At 43.7% G+C, this 20680-nt stretch overlaps 1 protein-coding gene across 1 annotated transcript in view; it reads left to right on the forward strand.

The window, feature by feature from the left end:
- The window catches only part of LOC142076050 (PALM2-AKAP2 fusion protein-like), a 225776-nt gene that overhangs the window by 192991 nt on the left and 12105 nt on the right, over positions 1 to 20680 (forward strand). The window contains 1 exon segment of the mRNA XM_075138404.1: positions 12391 to 14764. Coding sequence (XP_074994505.1) covers positions 12391 to 14764 — 2374 coding nt within the window.

The raw sequence follows: 20680 nt of genomic DNA on the forward strand, positions 1-20680 counted from the left end.
AACATGATGCTTTTGAAGGGATCTCTAAGGAGGTGGCTCCCTTACAGGTTAAGTGAAGTCATGCTCTTTTTGAGTAATGTGAACTGGCATTTTCCTTTTAAAACAGCCTCTTTGTGTGAATGGGCTGAGGGTGTGGGCTGCCTCTTCTTTTTTTTTTAAAACCAGCCCTCCCTCAGCTTATGACATCACAGCCCTGTAATGAGCTGGGGAAGGAATTTGACTTAACGAGCCAAAAAAAGTGAAGGCTGTTGTAGAAAACGACATTTTTTGGGTTTGCTTCAGAGTTTACAGGAACAGAGAGAGAGAAAGGGTAAGCTAAGATTTCTGACCTGTGACTTTTATCTTCATTGAGCCTTTATCATTCGATAGCAGGGGTAGTACTTAAAATACCATTTTTCCTGTGATGGCTGTGGAATTCGTTGCTTTGTGGCTGGTCTGTTCATTGTAAACAGTAGGCAGAGCTTTCTAAAATTTACAACTTTCCACTTGCATGTAATACAGTAGAATATTGGTTCTAGGACGAAACGATACTTTTGTCTATCCTGTACACGTTGATAACTAGGAAAACCATCCACATGTTCAGTGTCTATATTGTTTAGGCAGCACTAGCAAAGTCTTTAACTGAATTCCTTAATTGTTCTGGGGGGTATGTTTCCCTCGAGTCGAGTGTGTTACCCTTCTTGACACTGTAAAGCAAACTTAAATTGATAAAGAGGCTTTAAGGGTATCTGTTTAGCTTCATCTTTTAGCTGTTTAGTACTGAGGGAAATTAAGCATAGTACTGTGAGCAGTCACATTTAGCAGCAACAGCATTCCTGGTTTCTATGGCATTTGATGCACGCTGTGACACTTAGTTGATACCTCTGTGCATGCATCAGGATAGCACATTCTTAAGCTCCTGAGAAATGAGGAAGGATATTTTAGGGTAAAGTATCTGAAAGCCAAGACGACATGATCTTTCCTTCTAGCCTGTGCTTTGGTTTTTATGTACACAGACTCCATAGGTGAAGTCTCATGCAGTCACTTCAAATACTGGAAACTGAGTTACTGCTTGTGTAATGGGCTAATAAACAATACTCTTTTGAGCAGATCTGGTTAAGCCATTTTTGTCTGTTCCTCCTGTCCTCTAAAGGGACTTGACCCGGAATGTGTCAAACTTCTGTTTGTACAGAAATGTGAGGTGCTGCTTGCAGTTTAATGGGGAGCCTTTTTACGACTGTTTGAAATACCTCCAAGCAAGCATTTCCTATCAGATAGCAAATTGTCTGAGAAATACAGATGACAGCAAGCCTTAATGTAACAGCTTACTTGGCGTTAATGATCTTGCCAACATTAAATGAATTAGCCAATATTTATTTCATTTTTCTGTAATTAGGAAAAAAAGAACCCACAACTGAGGGACTGGAGGAATCAGACTTTTCAAGAGAGCAGTTTGAGCTGGAATAGCCAGTTCAGTTAACACCATTTTCCCCCACCATTATCTTAATTCTCCATTTGCTGAAAGAGCAAGTGATGAATGCCTTAATCAAATAATATCCTAATGTAGTCCAGATGTTCTGTAGGTCATTTAATCAGTGGCTTTTCAGCAGGAAAAGAAGGAATAATGAGTCTTTGGTTGGAAGAGAGGAGGGGAGCAGAGGCAGAGAGACGCAAAGTAGTAGGTGCTGAAAGGGAATGCCTTATTCCCCGGGATTTTTCAATTGCCTTTTTCCCAAATAAGGAATTAGAAAAAAATCCTATCCAAGTCTCACTTTCAATGAAATATTCTCCTGCGGGAGATAGTGAGATGACTGTAGTGCTTAGTTTGTGTTATGAGCAAAGCTTAGATGAAGTTGCTAACTGCTCACAACGCCTGACTCACATGGTAGGTCATATTTATAGCCTGGGGACAGCAATGGCATGTGGAGAATTTAGCAACATCCTCCTTTTTAGAGACTGTACACATTTGGCCTCTTACTAGCAAAACTGTTCTGTAGACCTTGTAGTCTGACTTCTTTTTCTGTTAAATATTACTTATTTGCTGGCTGTTTGTTGAAATGGTGTGTCAAAGTCCCCCCAATCATCGTGGTTACATTGGACTCATCGTTTAACAATAGCAGTTTTCATTTTGTGGGTGTGTGTCTTTGGGTATTTTTCTACATGCACCATCCAGAAAGTTAAATTATGCATGCCCTTAGAGAAAGAGCTCTGCAAATTGCAGTCCACTAGAGTTACAAGGTTTTGGCTCTTGTGTAAAACCTCTAGCCTGTAGCCCAATGCTGTTTTCACCGTGGCGTGTTTCTGGAAAAGGGGACTGGAGTGAAAGTGTTTTTGTGTGGTGGTTTCCTGATGGGCTCTGAGCATGGTGACACATTGGGGAGCGTGACTCAGGGGAGGTGGTGTGCCAGGCTCTTGTTGGAAGTGGCTTCTCTCCCCACTTGTCTGTGTAACACACCTATTGGCAGAGACTTCGGTTATATCCTTTGATCACCATCATGTTTTCCCCCTCTCCACTTATGTAATTCAAGCGATTTTTGAGCTGGGACTAAGCTAGATTTCCTCTTTCTTAATGTCCTCTCGGTTTTCCTTTGATAATGTTCCAGTGATCTGACTTTGCCTGAGTCTGGAGGTAACAGCCTAAAATACATTTTGGGTAAAGCTAAGTATAAATTGGGACCTTTTAAGCCACTACATACACTCTCTTTATAGAGAGTTTTAGGGTTCTCTAGCTTTACAATAACCCCATTTCCTTGAAAAACTGGGAAGAAGGCAATCCATAGAGTGCTCAAGCCAGCTGGCTAGCTCAGCCCTGGTACGCTAACCCTCCCAAGGCTCACTGCCTGCAGTGAAATAAACATTGTCCTGCTCTTTGTGCTCCAGGCAGAGCAGGCTGCCATCGGGTGAGACGCAGTGCACCATGCACAGTTACCTAGGCATGCCTTCGTGTAAGGAGATTTTGCTGTGATGGGTCTTAACCTAATGGATGAGAGCGGCTGTAACAAGTCCTACGATAGAGGCAAAGCATCAATAATAATTCTTAACCTTCTTTAGCTCTCAAAGAGAAATAGGTTTTTAGCCTTTTTTCCACATTTCTGAGCATCATTTGTTCCTTTAGCCCTCTCTGCAGCATCACTCCTAACTGTCAAACTCCAGTAGATCTTGAACAGCCATGCCCTTTAGAAGTGCAGCAAGTATTAATTAGGCTTTAGGAAATAATTAAAAGCAGTATGATCTCTGGCAGTTGGCGTTTGTGAAGCAGAGAAGTGAAAGAAAGTGAAAAATAGTCTATCTTAGGCTGTCGTGGTTTAACCCCAGCTGGCAACTAAGCCCCACACAGCCGCTCGCTCACTCCCCCCTGGTGGGATGGAGGAGAGAATCGGAAGGGTAAAAGTGAGAAAACTCGTGGGTTGAGATGAAGACAGGTTAAGAGGTAAAGCAAAAGCCGCACGCGCAAGCAAAGCAAAGCAAGGAATTCATTCCCTACTTCCCATCGGCAGGCAGGCGTTCAGCCATCCCCACGAAAGCAGGGCTCCATCATGCCTAACGGTTACCTGGGAAGACAAACGCCATCACTCCAAATGTCGCTCCCTTCCTCCTTCTTCTCCCAGCTTTATATGCTGAGCATGACTTCACATGGTATGGAATATCCCTTTGGTCAGTTGGGGTCAACTGTCCCAGCTGTGTCCCCTCCCAGCTTCTTGTGCACCCCCAGCCTCCTCGCTGGTGGGGTGGGGTAAGAAGCAGAAAAGGCCTTGGCTCTGTGTAAGCACTGCTCAGTGATAATGAAAACATCCCTGTGTTATCAACACTCTTTTCAGCACAAATCCAAAACATAGCCCCATACTAACTACTAGGAAGAAAATTAACTCTATCCCAGTCAAAACCAACACATAGGCTTTGTTTGCAAAGGTTTGTAGGTGCTTGCTTCAGTTAAAGGATTCAGTTCCTACTATATTGCCCTTGAAAGTAAGTGGTGAAAGAGCTCCAGCATAGAGAGATCATGTATCTTTGTTCAGAAAATGCAGTTTATTCCATTTATGAAAGATTTACAGAACTGTATCAGCCAGTGAAAGAATCTGTATCATAAGAAGACTTTAATTTAATACTAATACATCTCAGAAAGCCTACTTGTGCGCTTATGGAAGGTTTATCTCTGTTCCCCCAATGTATTAAAACAGTTTTCCTAGCAGCCGTAAGATCTGCTCGGAGAACAAGTGAACTGTGTGGCCTTTTGTCTCCATTTACTGCCTTCCTCCTGCCCCTGCCTAACCCAAATTCCTTCCTCAGGAGGTCCCTTTCTTATGCACCAAAATGATTAATATGCCAGTATTTTTCTCCAGATCTCACATTTACAGAGGAGAGTTGTAGCTCCATTCTTTAGATGGAACAGGAACCCCCCACCCCCCCATGAAAAGACTAAGGAATTTTGGAAATTCCCTTGTCTCATTGTTTTTTTGTGCAAGTGACCGTAAAGGTCACCCTTTCCTTGTGCTGACATTATCTAGATGGGTTAGAGAGTATTAAAAGCAAGGCTTAGTTTAGCGTCCTTTCCCCTCCCCGCTGGGATTATATCATGCTTTACCAGAGGAATTGTTGCATCCTCGACGTGTGTTGGGCAGATTTCAACTGCAGCACTTTGTGAAACTGTGATTTTTCGTGCATGCGTTCAGAAGCCATGTTCTGCTCAACTCAGTATCTATATTGGGCACTCTGTTAAGCTGAACGTTTTTCTGTCCTTATTCAATTGGGATTTCTCCGCTTTCACTTAACATCAAACCAGAAGCTGAACGTGAGAGAGTGCTATGAACAACAGAGCTCAGACCCATCAGCACCGACTGAGGGGAGCCTATCCAAGTGAACTCTGCAGATGCAATGGTTCATGGTACAGGATCTCATCTGTGACCTTCAGCTGTGAAGAAGAAATTCTCCTTTTATTCTTTAAGGATTCTGTCATACATTGTATTCCCTGCCGGGTAGTGGACAATTTTCTAATTGTGTAATGCTCCTTATGTGTTAGTTGGATGCAGCGCTCTTCATTTCCTCCAGCAAACCATTGCACTTCCTTAGGTAGCATTGGAGACTGCTTCAGGAGATCGTATTTACTGTTTTAAGTGACTTAGCACCACATGCTCTGTAAATCAAATATTCCAGCTGTTGGAAGCATTCGTTCTTTATTTCAGCACAGACAGATTTTACAGACAAGCCACGGAAAAGTAAGCCTTAGAAAATGTGTAACAAAGTTTAAAAGTACTAACCATCTGTAGTGTTGTGGTTGATTAATACGCCTATATGTTTGTATTGACCTTGAGTCTAATGCTGCCTCTTTGCAGCATTGGTTTATTTCCCATGCCCTCACACAGGCAGTATTGTCCCGGTCATTCTGTCTTGGGGAACTGAGAGAAGCAATAGAAGAAATAACTGTGCATTTTTCTTTTGAGATAGAAATCAATTTGGAAGTGAAAGGAGCATCAGAAGTGGGTTTTGAACTGATGAGAGTGATGAGAGAGTTGAAAAAGACATTTTTCTGGATGAAATGCCTTCTTATGCATGCATTTACTGCTCTAATTCAGTTGCACTTTGAGGCTGACCTATGTTACAGGAAGCTAACATTGCAGAGAACAAGAGAATGGTCTTTTGAATGCAGATTCTTATTCCTGAAATCGTATTATCACCAATTTACTGATCTCTTGGGTACTAGGAGCTCCTGGTTCTCCCCATGTGTCTGAAACACTATTCTGGAGCTCTTCAAGGCATCCTCTTATCTGAATGCTGATAGAAAATTTGGGAGCACCAAACGGTGCTGCAGTTTCTGAACGAAAGTTTAATCACAGCTTCCTGTAATTTCAGATTTGCACCTTGATTACTGTGGAACTGAACAGAGCTTTCACAGCAAAGCTGACCAACCCCACACACAGTAGTTTCCAAGTCCACACCACTTGAATATATACTGCTTTCCCTAGTGCTGGCTATGTAACCATCATACTCTGATAACCTCTGCGATGTTTTTTCTTTATCAGAGATGATATTTCTTTTCATTCAGAAGTTAGCAGCCTTTTGTCCCTACATATTCAGTTCTGTATAAATCACTTTGTCCGTGCAGGTGCTTCATGCAATTACACTTCTTTGCAGGAATTAAAACAATAAAAAGTAGGTTTTTTTTCCTTTCAGGTTGTTGGGTTTTTTACAACAGCTGCACAAGCATTTAATTTAAAGAAGGAAGATACCTGTTTTTCTTGCCTCTGTAGCAATAGTTGAAATCCAGTCATTAGGATTGCAAATTCTTCACAAAGAGATCAGATCTATCTTTTTAGGGAGTAAGATAAAATAACTGGCATAAAGGATCCGGTGGCTTCCTACCTGTAGAAAACTGCTTCCAATTTACATATCTTGGAGTTAGTGGGAAGTAGTAAGGGTTATTCCAAAGGTGGATCCTGGCTTGCCCAGGAAAAGCTTAAGCTGTTTGTTTATGAGGGCACAGAAAATACTGGAGCTATAGAGACATGTTTGGAAAAATATGGTATTGTTCATTACGTGCTCATCTTTAAAATATCCTACCATACAGTATATGCTCATCATTAAAGTATTCATAATTTTTGAGCCATTTTTCTCCATCCTTAATTTATTACAGCAGCAAAAGAAGATTGGACTTTGATTTGATAAAAGAGCTTTATAGCGTATCACATGGGGAAGCTGAAGCCTGTGGCTCAGCTGGAATGAAAAAGAATATTGCAAAGCCTTTCACATGCTTTCTGAGCAAATGCAATCACAACCCCTTCTCTAAAACAGACAAAAAAAGGACATATGGAAAACCACTCAGAAAGTGTCACACAGCAAGCTCTCCAAGCGGCCACTTGTTTGGGCACTGTATCCCCACGTCCCTTATTACTGTCTGTATTCCAAAAGAGCCCCCCACTGCTTCTTCAGGGGCGGTAATATGAAGTTGCATCACTCTTGTGATTTCTGAAGGGAGGGAGATAAACCAGCTTTTCGTAAAGAAAATTTGCCTACTGTACTGTCTGGCTACCTCAATCAAGTCACTAAAGAGCGCAGAGAGCTGCTCACGGAGAACGTCACTTGTGACACTCAACACTAATACACTTTAGTCATCGGAAATTATTTCCCTCTGTGCGTTGAAGACACTGTGTACGGCACTGTAAGAGGAACAGGTCAGGTTTTGCTTTTTGTATGCAAGTAGAATTATGAATGGAACTATTCAGGGGAGTGCCAGCATGTGCCTGACATGTCTTAAATTCACCAAAATTTGGCAACGGGATTTGGTGGTTTTTTTTTCTGGAACCTGAATTTTATCCAATTTCTTTAAGTGAAAAATTGTAATCTTTTTGGACAACACTTTCCATAGTATCTTTAAAACCCTCAGGAGTCAGTATAAAAATATCCTAGAGAAAAATGGTACCTTTTCATGCAAGAAGACAACACTTTGGTTTTGGGCTTTTTTTTTTTTTTTTTTAAATGAAAAGACGTGGTTCCTGTAGGTAGTGTAAGTAGAAATCCCCTTCCTTTCCTTGAGGCCCGCCATCATCAGCTGCATCCCCTTTCTTCTCCAGTTCCAGGATCTTTTTGAAGAGTATTTCTCTGCTGCTGCTTTCTCTTAGCTCACCAGAACAGGAAATTTCCAAAACACAAAGTGTTTGGCACATTTCTTTAGACTGCTTTCTGCAAAGGCTCCCACCTGGAGCAGTCTTGTCCCTCCAGTGACGAGGGGAATCACCACATTTTGGAGGTGGACTGGGTGGCAGCTGCTGTGGGAGGGAGGGAGCGCACCAGCCAGCATCATTCCCATCTGGGATGGGGTGGGATGGTGACACCTGAGCATTTGTTGTGTGGTAGTGAACATGAGCTATGAGGGACCCGTGTTAGCACCTTGTACGACTCTGCTTTTGCTTTTCTTACTCGTTAAGAACCGCAACACTTCCGTGTGGTACCATTCTGCTACAGAAAATGACTTCTCTAAAGAAATACTTGCTGTTTCTAGCAAGAGTGGAGCAATACCAGTGTTGGCTATGGGTTTTCTCGCTGGACAGCGTGGCCATCTGGAAGCACAGAGGTGCAGGTGACTTGTGTATCTTTGCAGTGCTTGGGACTGGCTCCATCTGTGACGCAGATGGTGACTACGTTCTTCAAAAGGATGAGCTGAATCAAAGCCGCCGCTCTCTTGAAGGTTTGCCAGATTCAACCCCCTAGCAAATCCATCATTTGGTTCCCTCTCCTTTGCAAAGAGACATCGGAGAGGCAGGCCAAGACAGCAGGTGAAGAGGGAGAAGGTGATTGACATCAGCAGAGAGGTGTGGATTAGCGCGTCAACCATATGCAAATGTGATTTTAAGTTACGCTATTGTACTAAAACTGCGAGAGGCATGGCGAGCCCAAGAATTAGGTCCAAGAGCAGAGGGGAAAGGGTTGAACAAAGCACTGGCTCAGTGATCAGGCAGTGGGAGGAGAAGCGGGTGCAGTGCAGGACATCTCCAAAGGAAAATGAAATTTGAAGAAATGGGAAGTCAACAATGCTAATGACGCCTGGAGACCAACAGCATCAAAGAGACTTGGCTGGAGTGATTGGTAGAATCCCACAAGGAGGAAACTGTGTTTTAGATTTTTTAAACTCTGAAATGTTTTTAGTTGTTTAATCTTTTCCTCTCTTCCCCCCACTGTGCTGTTGCTTCAGAATAATGTCCATGTGGTTCAGAAGAATTGCCTCCCACTTGTTGTCATATGCATTTGCGTTGCATCAAACAAAGGAAGGCACTGGCAGTACATTTGCTGGGTCTTGCTAGTAGCACACCCACATTTTTTTCCTCCTAAAAGAGTTGATTGCCCAAACACTTACACTTTTGTAGATGAAGAATTCAACCAAGGAGGAAATATGCTAATAATTCTCTAAGCTGCTAATAACTGCAGTTTACTAAAGTGCAGCAGCATTGTAGAAATGACACTAATTACCCCATTGCATCTTGACTTAAACAGAAATGAATGTGCATTCAGAGACTGTGTAAGTGTAACAGTAACTTCTGGAAAATCTGGGTCTAGAAGAGCAGTGTATGGGAATCACTGTGAATGCTGTATTACTGACTACAATTAGGATTGAATGCAGCCCTTTTCCCATTTACAGGCCTTTGTAATGGTGCAGGCTTTGAAAAGCCTTCTCCCTGTAGGCGAGGAACACAAAGCTGTTGGTACATACTTATCACCCAGGAGCAAAAGCAACCCCCTGGCAAGCTCGCCTCCTTCTGCCAAACAGCCGAGGCAGGGGGTCTGCCTGCATCCCACCGCCCTCCTCCTCCTCCAAGGCTCCTCCCACCCATGGTGTCGTCAGCCCAACATGTGCCATTTTCCCAGACCCAGACGGTTGTCCTGGACAGGCTCTGTGGCCTGGACTGTCTTGAAAACCTTTATTTTGTCAGCTGTTTCCATCCTTATGACCTTCTCAGTTATCTTCTTCAGGTAATTCATCAGTACATTGACTTCTGCTCCTCACAGGAGTGTCTGGAGCATCCTCTCATTGCTGTCACCTCACAAAATTGTCCCAGATTCTGCCAGAATGTGTTGAGAGAAAAACTGGGTGGTTTTTTTAATTGTATTCTTTTCCTCCACCACCATTCCTCCCTGGCTTCTACCCTGCTGGGAGCCCTCCTCCTTGCTCAGTCACTAATCCCCAGCAAAGAAAGGCTTCCTCCCCTAAGTAGCAATGTTTCCTCCTAGGTTTTAGTGCATAATTGTCTGTCTTACTACATAATTACATGTGCCACGTTAATTGCACAGACACATGCACTTTCAGAATTATGTACTGTCATAAATGCTTGCCCTGATTAGACAACTACATGTATATGACTTAACTGTGAGCTATGGATTGCGGCTATGATGAGAGGATGGGCTCTTACTCGTTAAGAAATTGGTAAAATATTGTGCCTGTGGTTCTGTTCCGTACACTGAATACCCAAATGTGGTATGATCTGAAATGGTTCATACATTAAAGCAGTGGTGGAAGCGGACTTGCTTTAGTGAATGGGGTCTCTGGGACAATCAGGGGCATATTCCCGGCTGCATGGCATGGAGGTGCTAGAAGCGCAGGACTGGGGGGCCCTTCGGCTCTGGTTTGGCTCTGCAGGGAGGTGTGTTTCAGTGGTTGGGGTGCGCAGCTTCGTTACCTGATTTTCTGTGTCCATAGAAGATGTGTTCTTGCAGCTAGAGAGGACATGTTGTTAGCTACCAATGTCACTAGTGGCTTTGATCGGTCTGATTAGAAGCAAATGTTAGCAGGGGCATGATGGCATACTTGTGGTTTGTGTGAAAGGGGACAGCCAGCAGTCCTGCACTGATGCTTATGTCCCTTTGCACAGACTGCTTCAGGTAGCAACATCCCCCCTTTTGCCCCAGCAAGTCACACAGGGGAGATTTAAACCCAAATATCAGAAAGGCATCGCAGTCTTAGTCCTGTCACCTGAGTACCCGTTGTGTCATGATACCTGGAGCTCTGCAGGCAAATCAAGAGCAATTCTTGCCCTGTCAGGTTAAAAGAAGGTTTATTCTTTCATTCCTGCTGTGCTCACTCAAAAAAGTAAGGACTTTTTATATTGGCTGTTCTGTATTTGTTTGCAGAACATCTGATTTCTTGAATATATCTTTAATAGGACTAAAGAAGAAACTGGCCACATTTAGGTGTTTAAATGGTGAAAAATGTAAAAAGGTTTAAGAAAAGCACTGCTAGAAACTTCAGTTGGAGAATTTCTAGGTTCAACAAAAAGTGAAATACAAGTAGAACCAGTGAAGTATGTCAAGTAAAATACATAGACAAAAGTAGGTTGGTTGGCTAGTTGTTTTTAAAGGTTTTTCCCAATGTTTAAGAAAATTAAGAAGAAAATACCTAATGGATGAAGCCAACATTGTCTTCAACTGTGTATAACTACATAATTAGACAGAAAACTCTTTCAAAGTGCTTTTAGAAAGAGATCTTCTGGCTGTCTGGCTCTAAGTCCTTAAGGTGTGTGAAATGCGTTTTACTGCCTATATAAACCCAGAGGCAATGTGATTGTTCAGGTGACTGCTAAGTTCCATTGTGCTCCCAGCTGATCATCTTCTGCTGCAGTGTGTATTAATAGCATGCAGGATAAGGGACAGCAAGGGCGGGGGTGACTAGCAGACAACGGTGCCCTTGTTGGGTGGCCACTGAGTTCACAGGGTTTGATCAGTGCCGTTTGCATCCTAACCCGTGCCTCACACATAGAAACACATGTGGAAAGGGAGCTGGAGACCTCAGATATCTGTTTTCTGTTTTAAAGTTTTTGTTTTAAAATGTTAGTCAAAGTGAATAGATGTGTCAATTTTGGTTTTCAGGAGTTAGGAAGAGTTAGCAAGAGTTAGCAAGTTGTCTTTGAAGAATAATGTTGAAAATGCCCTCTTCTGTTCTTTTGGTGTTTCCTTTTTTTGCCTTTCAGCAGTAAAGAATTATTGAGAAATTCATTGAGATGTTACCAGCTTAATCAAAAGCTCCTCCAGACTTTACTCACGGGAAGTTCAGTAGGCTGCTTGATTGATAAAATCGGCCCATACCAGAACATAAACAGTGTTTCTTTCAATACCCTACTTGAGAGCAGAGACAACACATCAGGGAGAAATATGAATCCAGTGCATCTGCACTGCAGATCAAAGCAGTGGGAGGGAGGAGACCATGACTCTGGTCCCTGTCATGCTCTTTGTGGTGGTCTTCATGCCGTGGGAGTTGCGAACGCTTCCTGTCTCCCAGGTCCAGTTGCATGTGGGTTTCCGTGTGGGCTGGAGAAAGACCCTGTCTCTTTCCAGCACTGTGTAATTCTACCCTGTGTTTGATGACCAGGATTGATCCACTGAGAAATGAACAATCCCTGATGTTGCCACGTCCTTTTTCCTAACTTGGGATGAATCGCCTACTCTTCCTGCATGTTATCATCTGTTTCTGCAAAATGGGGACAGTAATACTTTTCATCTGTAGAAGCATTATAAGATTTCCTTTAGGTGTGGAAAGCATTTTTAAAATACCAAGATGATAAGTGTCGTATGTTGCATGTGCAAACCTTTGAAGAACCTGAACTGCCAAGCCATTAATGACCTGGAAATTCAAAGCTTATTTTTAGGGGCAAACCAGGACACAGGCTTGAAATAATGACAAAGTGAGGTTGGTAAGCAGTTGGGAGATACTTAAATGAAAGTTTGTTGTTTTAGTGCCTTGTCCAGCTGGTGGTAAGGTAACTTTCTATTTTTTGTGTTAATGATTTGCTTTGCCTTCCCAAACCCTGAGGGGCTGCTTTAATCTCAAGTTTAAGAAGTGCTAGGATTTGCTTTCCAGATGGTGTTTACTCTGCATAAAATAAAATGTTGCTTTTTAGGACTTCATCATAGTTTTGTTCTCTTTTATTTTAGAAATCTTCCAGAATCCCTGAGGATGACATCAGGTTGAGAAAAAACAGAGACCAAAACTGTGCCAATTTCTTGGAGCCAGCTACTGTGCTTGCTATAAAGGAAGAGAAAATGGAAATTGAAGTTCCAGTTTCTGAACATAAAAGCATCACCACAGTGGCTTCACCACATCCCATAGACAATCCAACCCACTTCTTTTCCCCTGCTGCCAGCCACAATGGACTTAAGGACAGACATGAATCTCTGGACAGTGAAGTTGCTAAAGAGATCAGATACCTAGATGAAGTGCTGGAGGCAAATTGCTGCGATTCTGCTGCAGATAATACCTTTAATGGGACATCCTCCCCTGAACCAAGTGCAGTCTCCATTATGGATGGCTCAGGAGCATCTGTTAATGATTCAGTACCCAGTGAAAGGGAAGAAAATGTAGCCGACAAGCAGGCACCCTTGGTAGTTGAACCATGTGAAGCTAGCGTAACAGATGAGAACCTGAAATCTAATGGCCATTCCTTGAGTGGATTGAAGGAGGACACTCGAGAAAGTTTGAAGGTGCCAGGAAGTCCCACTTCTTCAAACAGTTCTAGAAGATCCTCTAGGGATGGAGAAACAACTCTTACAACCCTTAAGAAAGAGGCTAAGTTTGAACTACGAGCCTTCCATGAAGACAAAAAGCCCTCAAAGCTCTTTGAAGATGAAGAAGAGAAGGAAAAATACAGGGTCCGCAAAGTAAGACCATCAGAGGAAATGATGGAACTTGAAAAGGAAAGAAGGGAACTCATTAAAAGCCAGGCTGTCAAGAAAAACCCCAACATTGCCGCCAAATGGTGGAACCCTCCCCAGGAGAAGACCCTGGAGGATCAACTGGATGAAGAGCATCTGGAGTCCCACAAGAAGTACAGGGAGCGCAAGGAGAGACAGCAGCAGCAAGGTGCGACACCAACATCCCCCAAACAGATCAGTTGCTCCTTTATACCTCCAGAGCCAGTCAATATCAAGAAAGAGGATATTGTCACAGAGCAAATTGACTTCTCAGCTGCCAGAAAGCAGTTCCAGCTGATGGAGCATTCAGGTCCATCTCAGGGGCAAGCCCCACCGAGGCGGTCAGGAACACCCAAAATGTTCTCCATCAAACCCTTCTACAAAAGCCTCAATTCTCCACATGTAGACAGGCCACTGTCCTCTGTGACAAGACCTGTTTCAGTGTATGGGCAAACAGGACAGCTTGAGGGTAACAATGCCACTATTGTCAAAGCACAGAAGGTCTCCTGTACCTCAGAAGATGATACAAGTGCTCAGACTAGCACTGCTGACCCAGTAGGAGAGTTACAGTGCAGTGATAGCCCCAGAGCTGGACAGGCCTCAAAACTGTGGGCGGAGGATGGAGAATTCATGAGTGCGAGAGCAGTCTTCACAGTGGTGAAGGATGATGGACAGGCCGTGCTAGACCAGTTCCCAAAGTCAGCCAGCGCCTCTTCCCCTCCAGAGGAACTCGACTCCGGTTTGGATGACTTGTCTGTCAGGTCTCAGGATACCACCGTCTTGGAAACCCTTTCCAATGACTTCAGCATGGATAACATCAGCGACAGTGGTGCCTCCAATGAGACCATGAGTGCCCTGCAGGAAAGCTCGCTGGCCGATTTCTCCCTGCCGCAGACCCCACAGGCCGAGACTCCGGCAGAGGGCAGGGGCGAAGGCATCTCCAAGTCGTTCAGCGACCCGGGCTGTGACTCCACCTTGCCAGGCTCTATGCTGATTGACGACCAGCTGGAGTACCATGCTGGTCTGCTGGTTCAAAACGCCATCCAACAAGCCATAGCCGAGCAGGCAGATAAAGCAAACTGCAAGGGAGAAGAAATCCCAGCGGAGAGGGAGGTCTCGGTCAAAGAGCAGCCAGCCACCACCGGGCCAGCTCCAGCCTCCAAGGAGCAGCAGAACCCAATGTTCGAGCCACCCCAGGTGTCTTCACCTGTTCTAGAAAAAAGGGACACCATACCAAAGACTTCACAAGAGGAAGACTCAGGACTAAGGGAAGGGAAGAGTTTGCAGCAGTCGCCCGTGTACTCAGCCAGCCAGCAGTTCCTTGTGGAGGAAAATAGGCACGAAGTCAGCTATTTCAGCAAGTATTCGGAGGCAGCTGAGCTGAGGAGCACTGCCTCCATCCTGGCCACCCAGGAGCCTGAAGTGACCGTGGGCCCGTTCAAGTTACGGTCGAGGAAGCAGAGGACTTTGTCGATGATAGAAGAAGAGATCAGAGCTGCCCAGGAGCGAGAAGAGGAGCTGAAGAGGCAGCGGCAAGGTCTGCAGGTGGCGGCGAGCCCTGTTATGAAGAGCGCACCACCCATGCCCACCAGAACCGTGTCTTACAAAACTGCACCAGGTAAGAGCCCAAAGCATCAGAGGGGAAGTGAAGTGTAAGACTGAAGAGTCAGGTCGGATTCAGTTTTATGTCATTTTTGAGTGAATACATCGTTTTGCAGGGGGCAGGTGGATTGTCGTGACTTCATCTGCCTGGAAACTGCAGGCAGGAGGAGCGGATGGGACAACCCAAGTTTCCGTCCGTGAGCACGCCTCAGGACATTTTTGTTTTTTCCCAATTGCAGGGCAGAAGTAACTTAGGTAGCCTGCTGATCGTCCTTAGAAAGCCCTGCGCTCTGTTCATCCCCTGCCACGCTGTAGTGTGACATGTCTATCGCTGTGCTGCTCACACCACCCACTGAAATTTAGGATCATCACAAGGAAGGACAGCAGCGGTTTTTGCAGCTGTGGGGCTATTTGAAAGACAAACATACAAAGCATTTTTAACAGGCTTTCTGCTCTCTTGCACATCATTAACTAAGTGCAAAGGTAGTGAGGATTTACAGATTTTGGGATTTTGCATCAGATTTCTTTGTGCGTGTGTCTGTTTTGCATTCTGTTTTCAGGTATTTCTTGGTCGTCTTAATGAAGTTTGTCTGGTAAAAAGATCTCCAGAGCTGTGGGTTGCCATGTGTTTCAGCTGGTGTCATTCACTACTGAATTAAACAGGCGTCACAAACGAAATGCTTAATAGATTCAGTAGAAGTCCTCCTCTGACTGATCAGCTTCTGGGCCCTTGTGGTGGCATGCGCAGCAGTTACAGCATATCACTCTCCTCCTTCCCCTTTCCAAAAAATAAAATCAAGCACTCATGCCTTCTTAATATAACATGAAAAGAAGAAATCTAAAAAAAAATAGAAACACAGGCCAGGCTTATTTCTGTGTAGTGATTTTTATGAGTATAGACCTACATATGCTTTGCAAGTACTTAGAAGTTTTTATTAACAGCAATCATTGTGAAGAAGTATTAATTTTACCCAGACTACTTGAATTCTGTCCTTATTTCCACTGTTGTAAATCTGAGCCAGTTATGCTTCCAAAAATTGTGCAGGGTGATCCTTTTCTTTTGAAAGTCATGGCAAACTTGAATAAGGTCTGGATTTAGTCCATTACCCAGTCTGATTGTGAACTTGTAGTGTTATGCAGCACATAAACAGCTAATACTTGTTTTTGTTTCTTCTGCAAAGAGGATGAATTTAACCTCTGTTTCTTGAAAAAAAATGTAGCAGATGTCGATAATTTCTTTGAAGTGCTATTGTTATTACTCCTGTATAACAGCATTTTTGAATAGGGAGTCTACATAAACTGAGGTGCTTTGAGCAATGTCTGACAAGATGTGAGAGACAGGGCACCATAGACCTCAGCTACGAGGACTTGTGTGAAGGTGTGCTCATGACCGCTTTCAAAAACACCATCAGCTGTAGCTGCAAGTGCTCGAAATGAGGCTGGTAATGTTTGCTTTTTACTCACAAGTGATCTTGGAAGGGCTGCTGACACTCATGCTTATTTTAATGGAGCATCTGGGAAAACAGTGTACTTCTCATTCTTACTTCTCTACACAACAAGGCATTTACTTTGTGTCTGATATTAAAATGTTCGTTGTAAATTACATTCTAGTGAGAATGATAAACTTGTATTTATAATGAATCATTCCAGACAGTTTCCTTTAGAAGTCCAACTGCCATATGTTCACGAAAGAAAATTGGGATCTATTAGCCAATGACTCAAGCTACTGCAATTTGCAGCTGGTGACAAGGCAAAGAATTAATTTCTAGGAAAAGATGAATATGTGGCAACGTGTAAGGGTGTCATTGATCAAAAAAACCACAAAGAGCATTGCCAAAGTCATTCTTAAATCCTCTACTTTCGGTGCTTTCTAAACAGCGGATGCGCTCAGCAGAGCTCTCAGCTGGCGGAAATTAGCTCAGCACCCTTAGTGTTGCAGGGTGCATACCCTTAGCTCATCTCATCCTTGCTGTCCCTTTAGCCAGCTGTGTTGCAGTTAAAGCTTGCAGGCATCCTTAAGAATAGGGAGAAGAGATACCATGCAATCCTTTGGAAGATTGCAGCAACTTTCCTTTTATTTTAATATTGACAGCACCTTTTCAATATTTACAAAAACAAAGGCAAAAGGTGATTCAGCAGAGGCAACTAAATCTGGCTGTAAAGCTTCATTGCGGCCAATTACAGAGGTGATTTACACAGCAGAAAAGAAAGTTTACTTGTGGTAGGCACAGTAAGGAATATGCTGTAGAACATGTCTGATACTGTAATCTGAATATCTGGTTTCACTAATAATAATAATAATTAAAAATTAATAATTAATAATAATAACAACAACAACAACAATAATAATAAAGAAACAGAGGTACTTCTGTCATCAAATTGCCTTTCCCAAAGAAAGAATTGGCACTCTTCTTTTAACATCAAGATACTTCAGCAGAAAGGGATTAGGGGGTCAAGTCTAAATTTGAAAAATGTGTTGCTAATCCTTAAGTGGGGAAGTGTAAACTCACCAGAACTCTTTTGAAGAGGTGCAGTGATTAACTTAATTAGCAATAGCCTACCTATCAGGTTGCTTTTTGGTGGTGGACTGGGCAGAGTAGCTTTACCAGGACTCCTGGTGTCCCTGGTTATTTACTACTCCTGCCCCACTTCACTGCTTTGAACCCACATTATGTGGATAACAGAAACACAAACTGTGAAAAAGGACTGCAGTGAACTGAACTGCTATTTTGACTGAAGTGTGGAATATTAACATAATTCATGTGGATGCATGCGTGAAGTAACTGCTAATTACTTTAGATAACAAACAGGCTGGTTTTGCCACCCTGCATACAACTTGCATACAGCTGACAGTAACACTAAACTTGGTGTCTGCCAACCACCCAGCACAAGCCAACGTGGTTCCTAGTAATAAACTTCTGTTCTGCTAAGAAGTATCCTTTAAAGCTGTTTGGGATGCTTCAAAGCAGCCTTTTAACCCATCTCAGGTCACTGGAGTAATTTCAGTGAAACGACGACTATGTCTTGTGTGCAGAGAGGACAAGACCTTCTGCAGCGTACTCCTGGAAAGGGGAAGGGAAGAACCTACACGAACTCCTTTCCCAAAAAGTTGCGTTTCCTGCATGAGGAAACCCAAGAAAGACCAAAAAAATGCCTGAGCATGGCTAAATGGAGAGTTATCGTGGATCCCAAAATATTTGTGGAGCTGTATTTAAATTTGAACATTTCCTGTGTTGTTTGCTGCGGTACCTGCTGCACTTGGCAAGGTGTTGAGCAGCTGCACAGCAAGCCAGTGTTATTTTCCTACAGTGTGCAGGTGGTACACCATCCCTTCTGGGCAAAGCAGCTGGGGCTGTTTGATAGTTTATTTGAACAGGATGATAAGTGTGTGACACAAGAGGATCCAGCATACGTTTGGTGGTGTAATTCCCATGTTCCTTTTATTAGGAGTACTAGACTATGAAGAACTTGTGTCTAACTTCCTGTAGTGCCTGGCTCGAGCAATCCTGTTCATCGAAGGAGGTGTGAAAATCGTTACATTGAGGGGTCTTGGTTCAGTGAAGGCTTTTCTGTTGGAGAGAAACCCTTTGTGAATATTTGCTGTCTCATGATGAGGTGTGGGGGAATCCCTAACACAAGAAGCCATGCCTGGGAGAAGCTTTCCTGAAGCTGCCACATCTGCCTTTTTGGTGTTTGTCACCAAAGCATTGCCAGACGAGGCAGAAGGCACGTTGCACTCCCTGCGCTCGTCTGCAGGCACTCAGACCCATCTGCCACTTCAGCCTCCATTTATTTTCCACTTTCACTTTTTACTAGTAAATACCTCCTCTAAGGAAACTTCTCAGGTTCAACCGCAGCCTGAACATACTTTTTGTATGGTGGGAGGAGAACCAGAAACTGTGGGGCAAGATATTTTTAATATTTGTGGCCATTGCAAAATTTTTAATGCCCTGTATACATGTGGAGAATAAGGATCAGGTATAATACATACGCACAAAGCCATTTTTAAAATGAGAACTTTGAGAAAGGCTAGAGCAGAAATGGAGCCTTTGAGTTTATGGAAGATACTGTTTCCTTACCCCTTCATAAGCACCAGTATGAAAAAAGCGAAGTTCATCATTCTTTTCAAGGATTCCTCTGGAGTGCTCATCCCTCATCCCCTGAACACCTCCAGGAGTGCCTTAACAGCATACTAACCCATCTTATTTGTCATTTGCTCTCTTATTCCCTCCCTAGTGGAGAGTGTGTATGAAGTGAGAGGATCTTCGAGAGGTTGGTTTTTCTAATGTTTGCTTGTCTGTGTGTTTGCATATTTGTGTTGCTCACTTGATGTTCAAGACCAAAGAAGCCCACCTTTCACCTGGAGTGGTAATAAGACTCCACGTTACCAGAGGGGCATTTTTTTACATACTTCAACTATCCCCTGACTTCAGCACAGACTAGTCTCCTAAAACAATCTGTCTTGCTGAAATACCTTATTTTGAAAAGTTTTCTCTGCTTAAGATGTCTTAAAAAATGCTGACAGCATCTGTAAAATAGTTGCTCTTACTTGTGTGAAGCCCCATTCTTCCCATCTCCTTTGTACCTTAGTTAACATATGATGGCCCTTGGTACCTGCTGGTTACTTAGTGGTGGCTTAGGCCCTTGTCCCAGGCCTCACCTTGGTCACTTTTTTCTTGATACTGCAGCAAATCAGCTGAGCATCCTTCCTCAGCTTGCAGAAGTAGACAGTGCCTGTGACCATCATGTCTCGTGATGCTTTTATGCTGAATGACTCTTCTGCCTGAGAACAGTACCCTTATGTGGTTGAAAATCTGTCAGAAGAAATGAACCCAGCAACATTTCTAACACAATCCGAACCAGCAGATAGGTCTACACTGGACTGGAGCTTCAGGATCATGGAGTTTTTCTGTGGTTGTTCTGAGAACCCTGAAGCCTCAGACACTCCGTCATCTTACCACAACCCCACTGGTGGTTGTGCTGGTTGCTTGTCTTTCTGCCACTGTTGGCACTGGTAGGATCTCTCTCTTCCACCTGCCTACCTGTTCTCACAACATTTTTAAGAACTTGAAAGAGACACTTGCTCCTCTATGAAACCTCCATGAAAAGTAGTTGAAATGACACAGTGAGTTCCTGAGGTTTTAATGGAATTCAAACACTTACACAGAGAAAATGGTTGTATAAGCATAATTCTTGTGGATGCAAACCAACAAACCACTGTTCTGCTGTGGACAAATCTCATTTCTACCTTGGCTTCTGTATTTGTGAAAAGGGAACTGTGACACTGTTCATGGTGACACTGCCCAGCATGCCAGAACAGTTGCATGTTGCTGCAGGGTTGCTGCTACAGTACGGAAATTGATGGGCCCTCCATCCAGGGAGGATGGATCTGCTCAGAGATACCCCCTTTCTAAAATGCAGATCTCCAAAGCCTACGGTTTGCATTGTTTTCCAGGGGGAGTAGGGTAGAAGGAGCTCTTTTCAGGTGTGAGGCTTGTCCATAGGTCTGAGCATCCTGTGATGGTCTGCATCCCTGGGGGAAAGCACAAAAGCTGGGCAGACATCTGAGAAGCCTGATTCTTGCTGCATTACTTCCATACGTCCAAGACAGTTACTTATTAGTGTAAGAATGAAGTAATACAGCAAGATATCTGACCCTTAATCAGGCCTTTTATTTTCAGCAGACTTTTTTACCCACTGGACCTAATGGGTAAGGTGACGGTTGTTCTTGCTGTCTCCTGCTGAGCTGTCACGCATGGGTGCAGCTGGGTAGCTCAGCACCTGCTGTTGGCCCCTGCTTTGACAGCGTAACTCCAGGTTGTTGTGGAACTGGTGCTGGTGCAACCCAGAGGAGAACCTGGGCCCGTAGAAACTCCCTCTCCAGTCGCTGGTGGGGTGATTTAGGGGGGATGAATTCCCAGCCTCATCCCTG

This window comes from Calonectris borealis, chromosome Z, assembly GCF_964195595.1.
Source record: "Calonectris borealis chromosome Z, bCalBor7.hap1.2, whole genome shotgun sequence".
NCBI classification, from domain to species: Eukaryota; Metazoa; Chordata; class Aves; order Procellariiformes; family Procellariidae; genus Calonectris; species Calonectris borealis.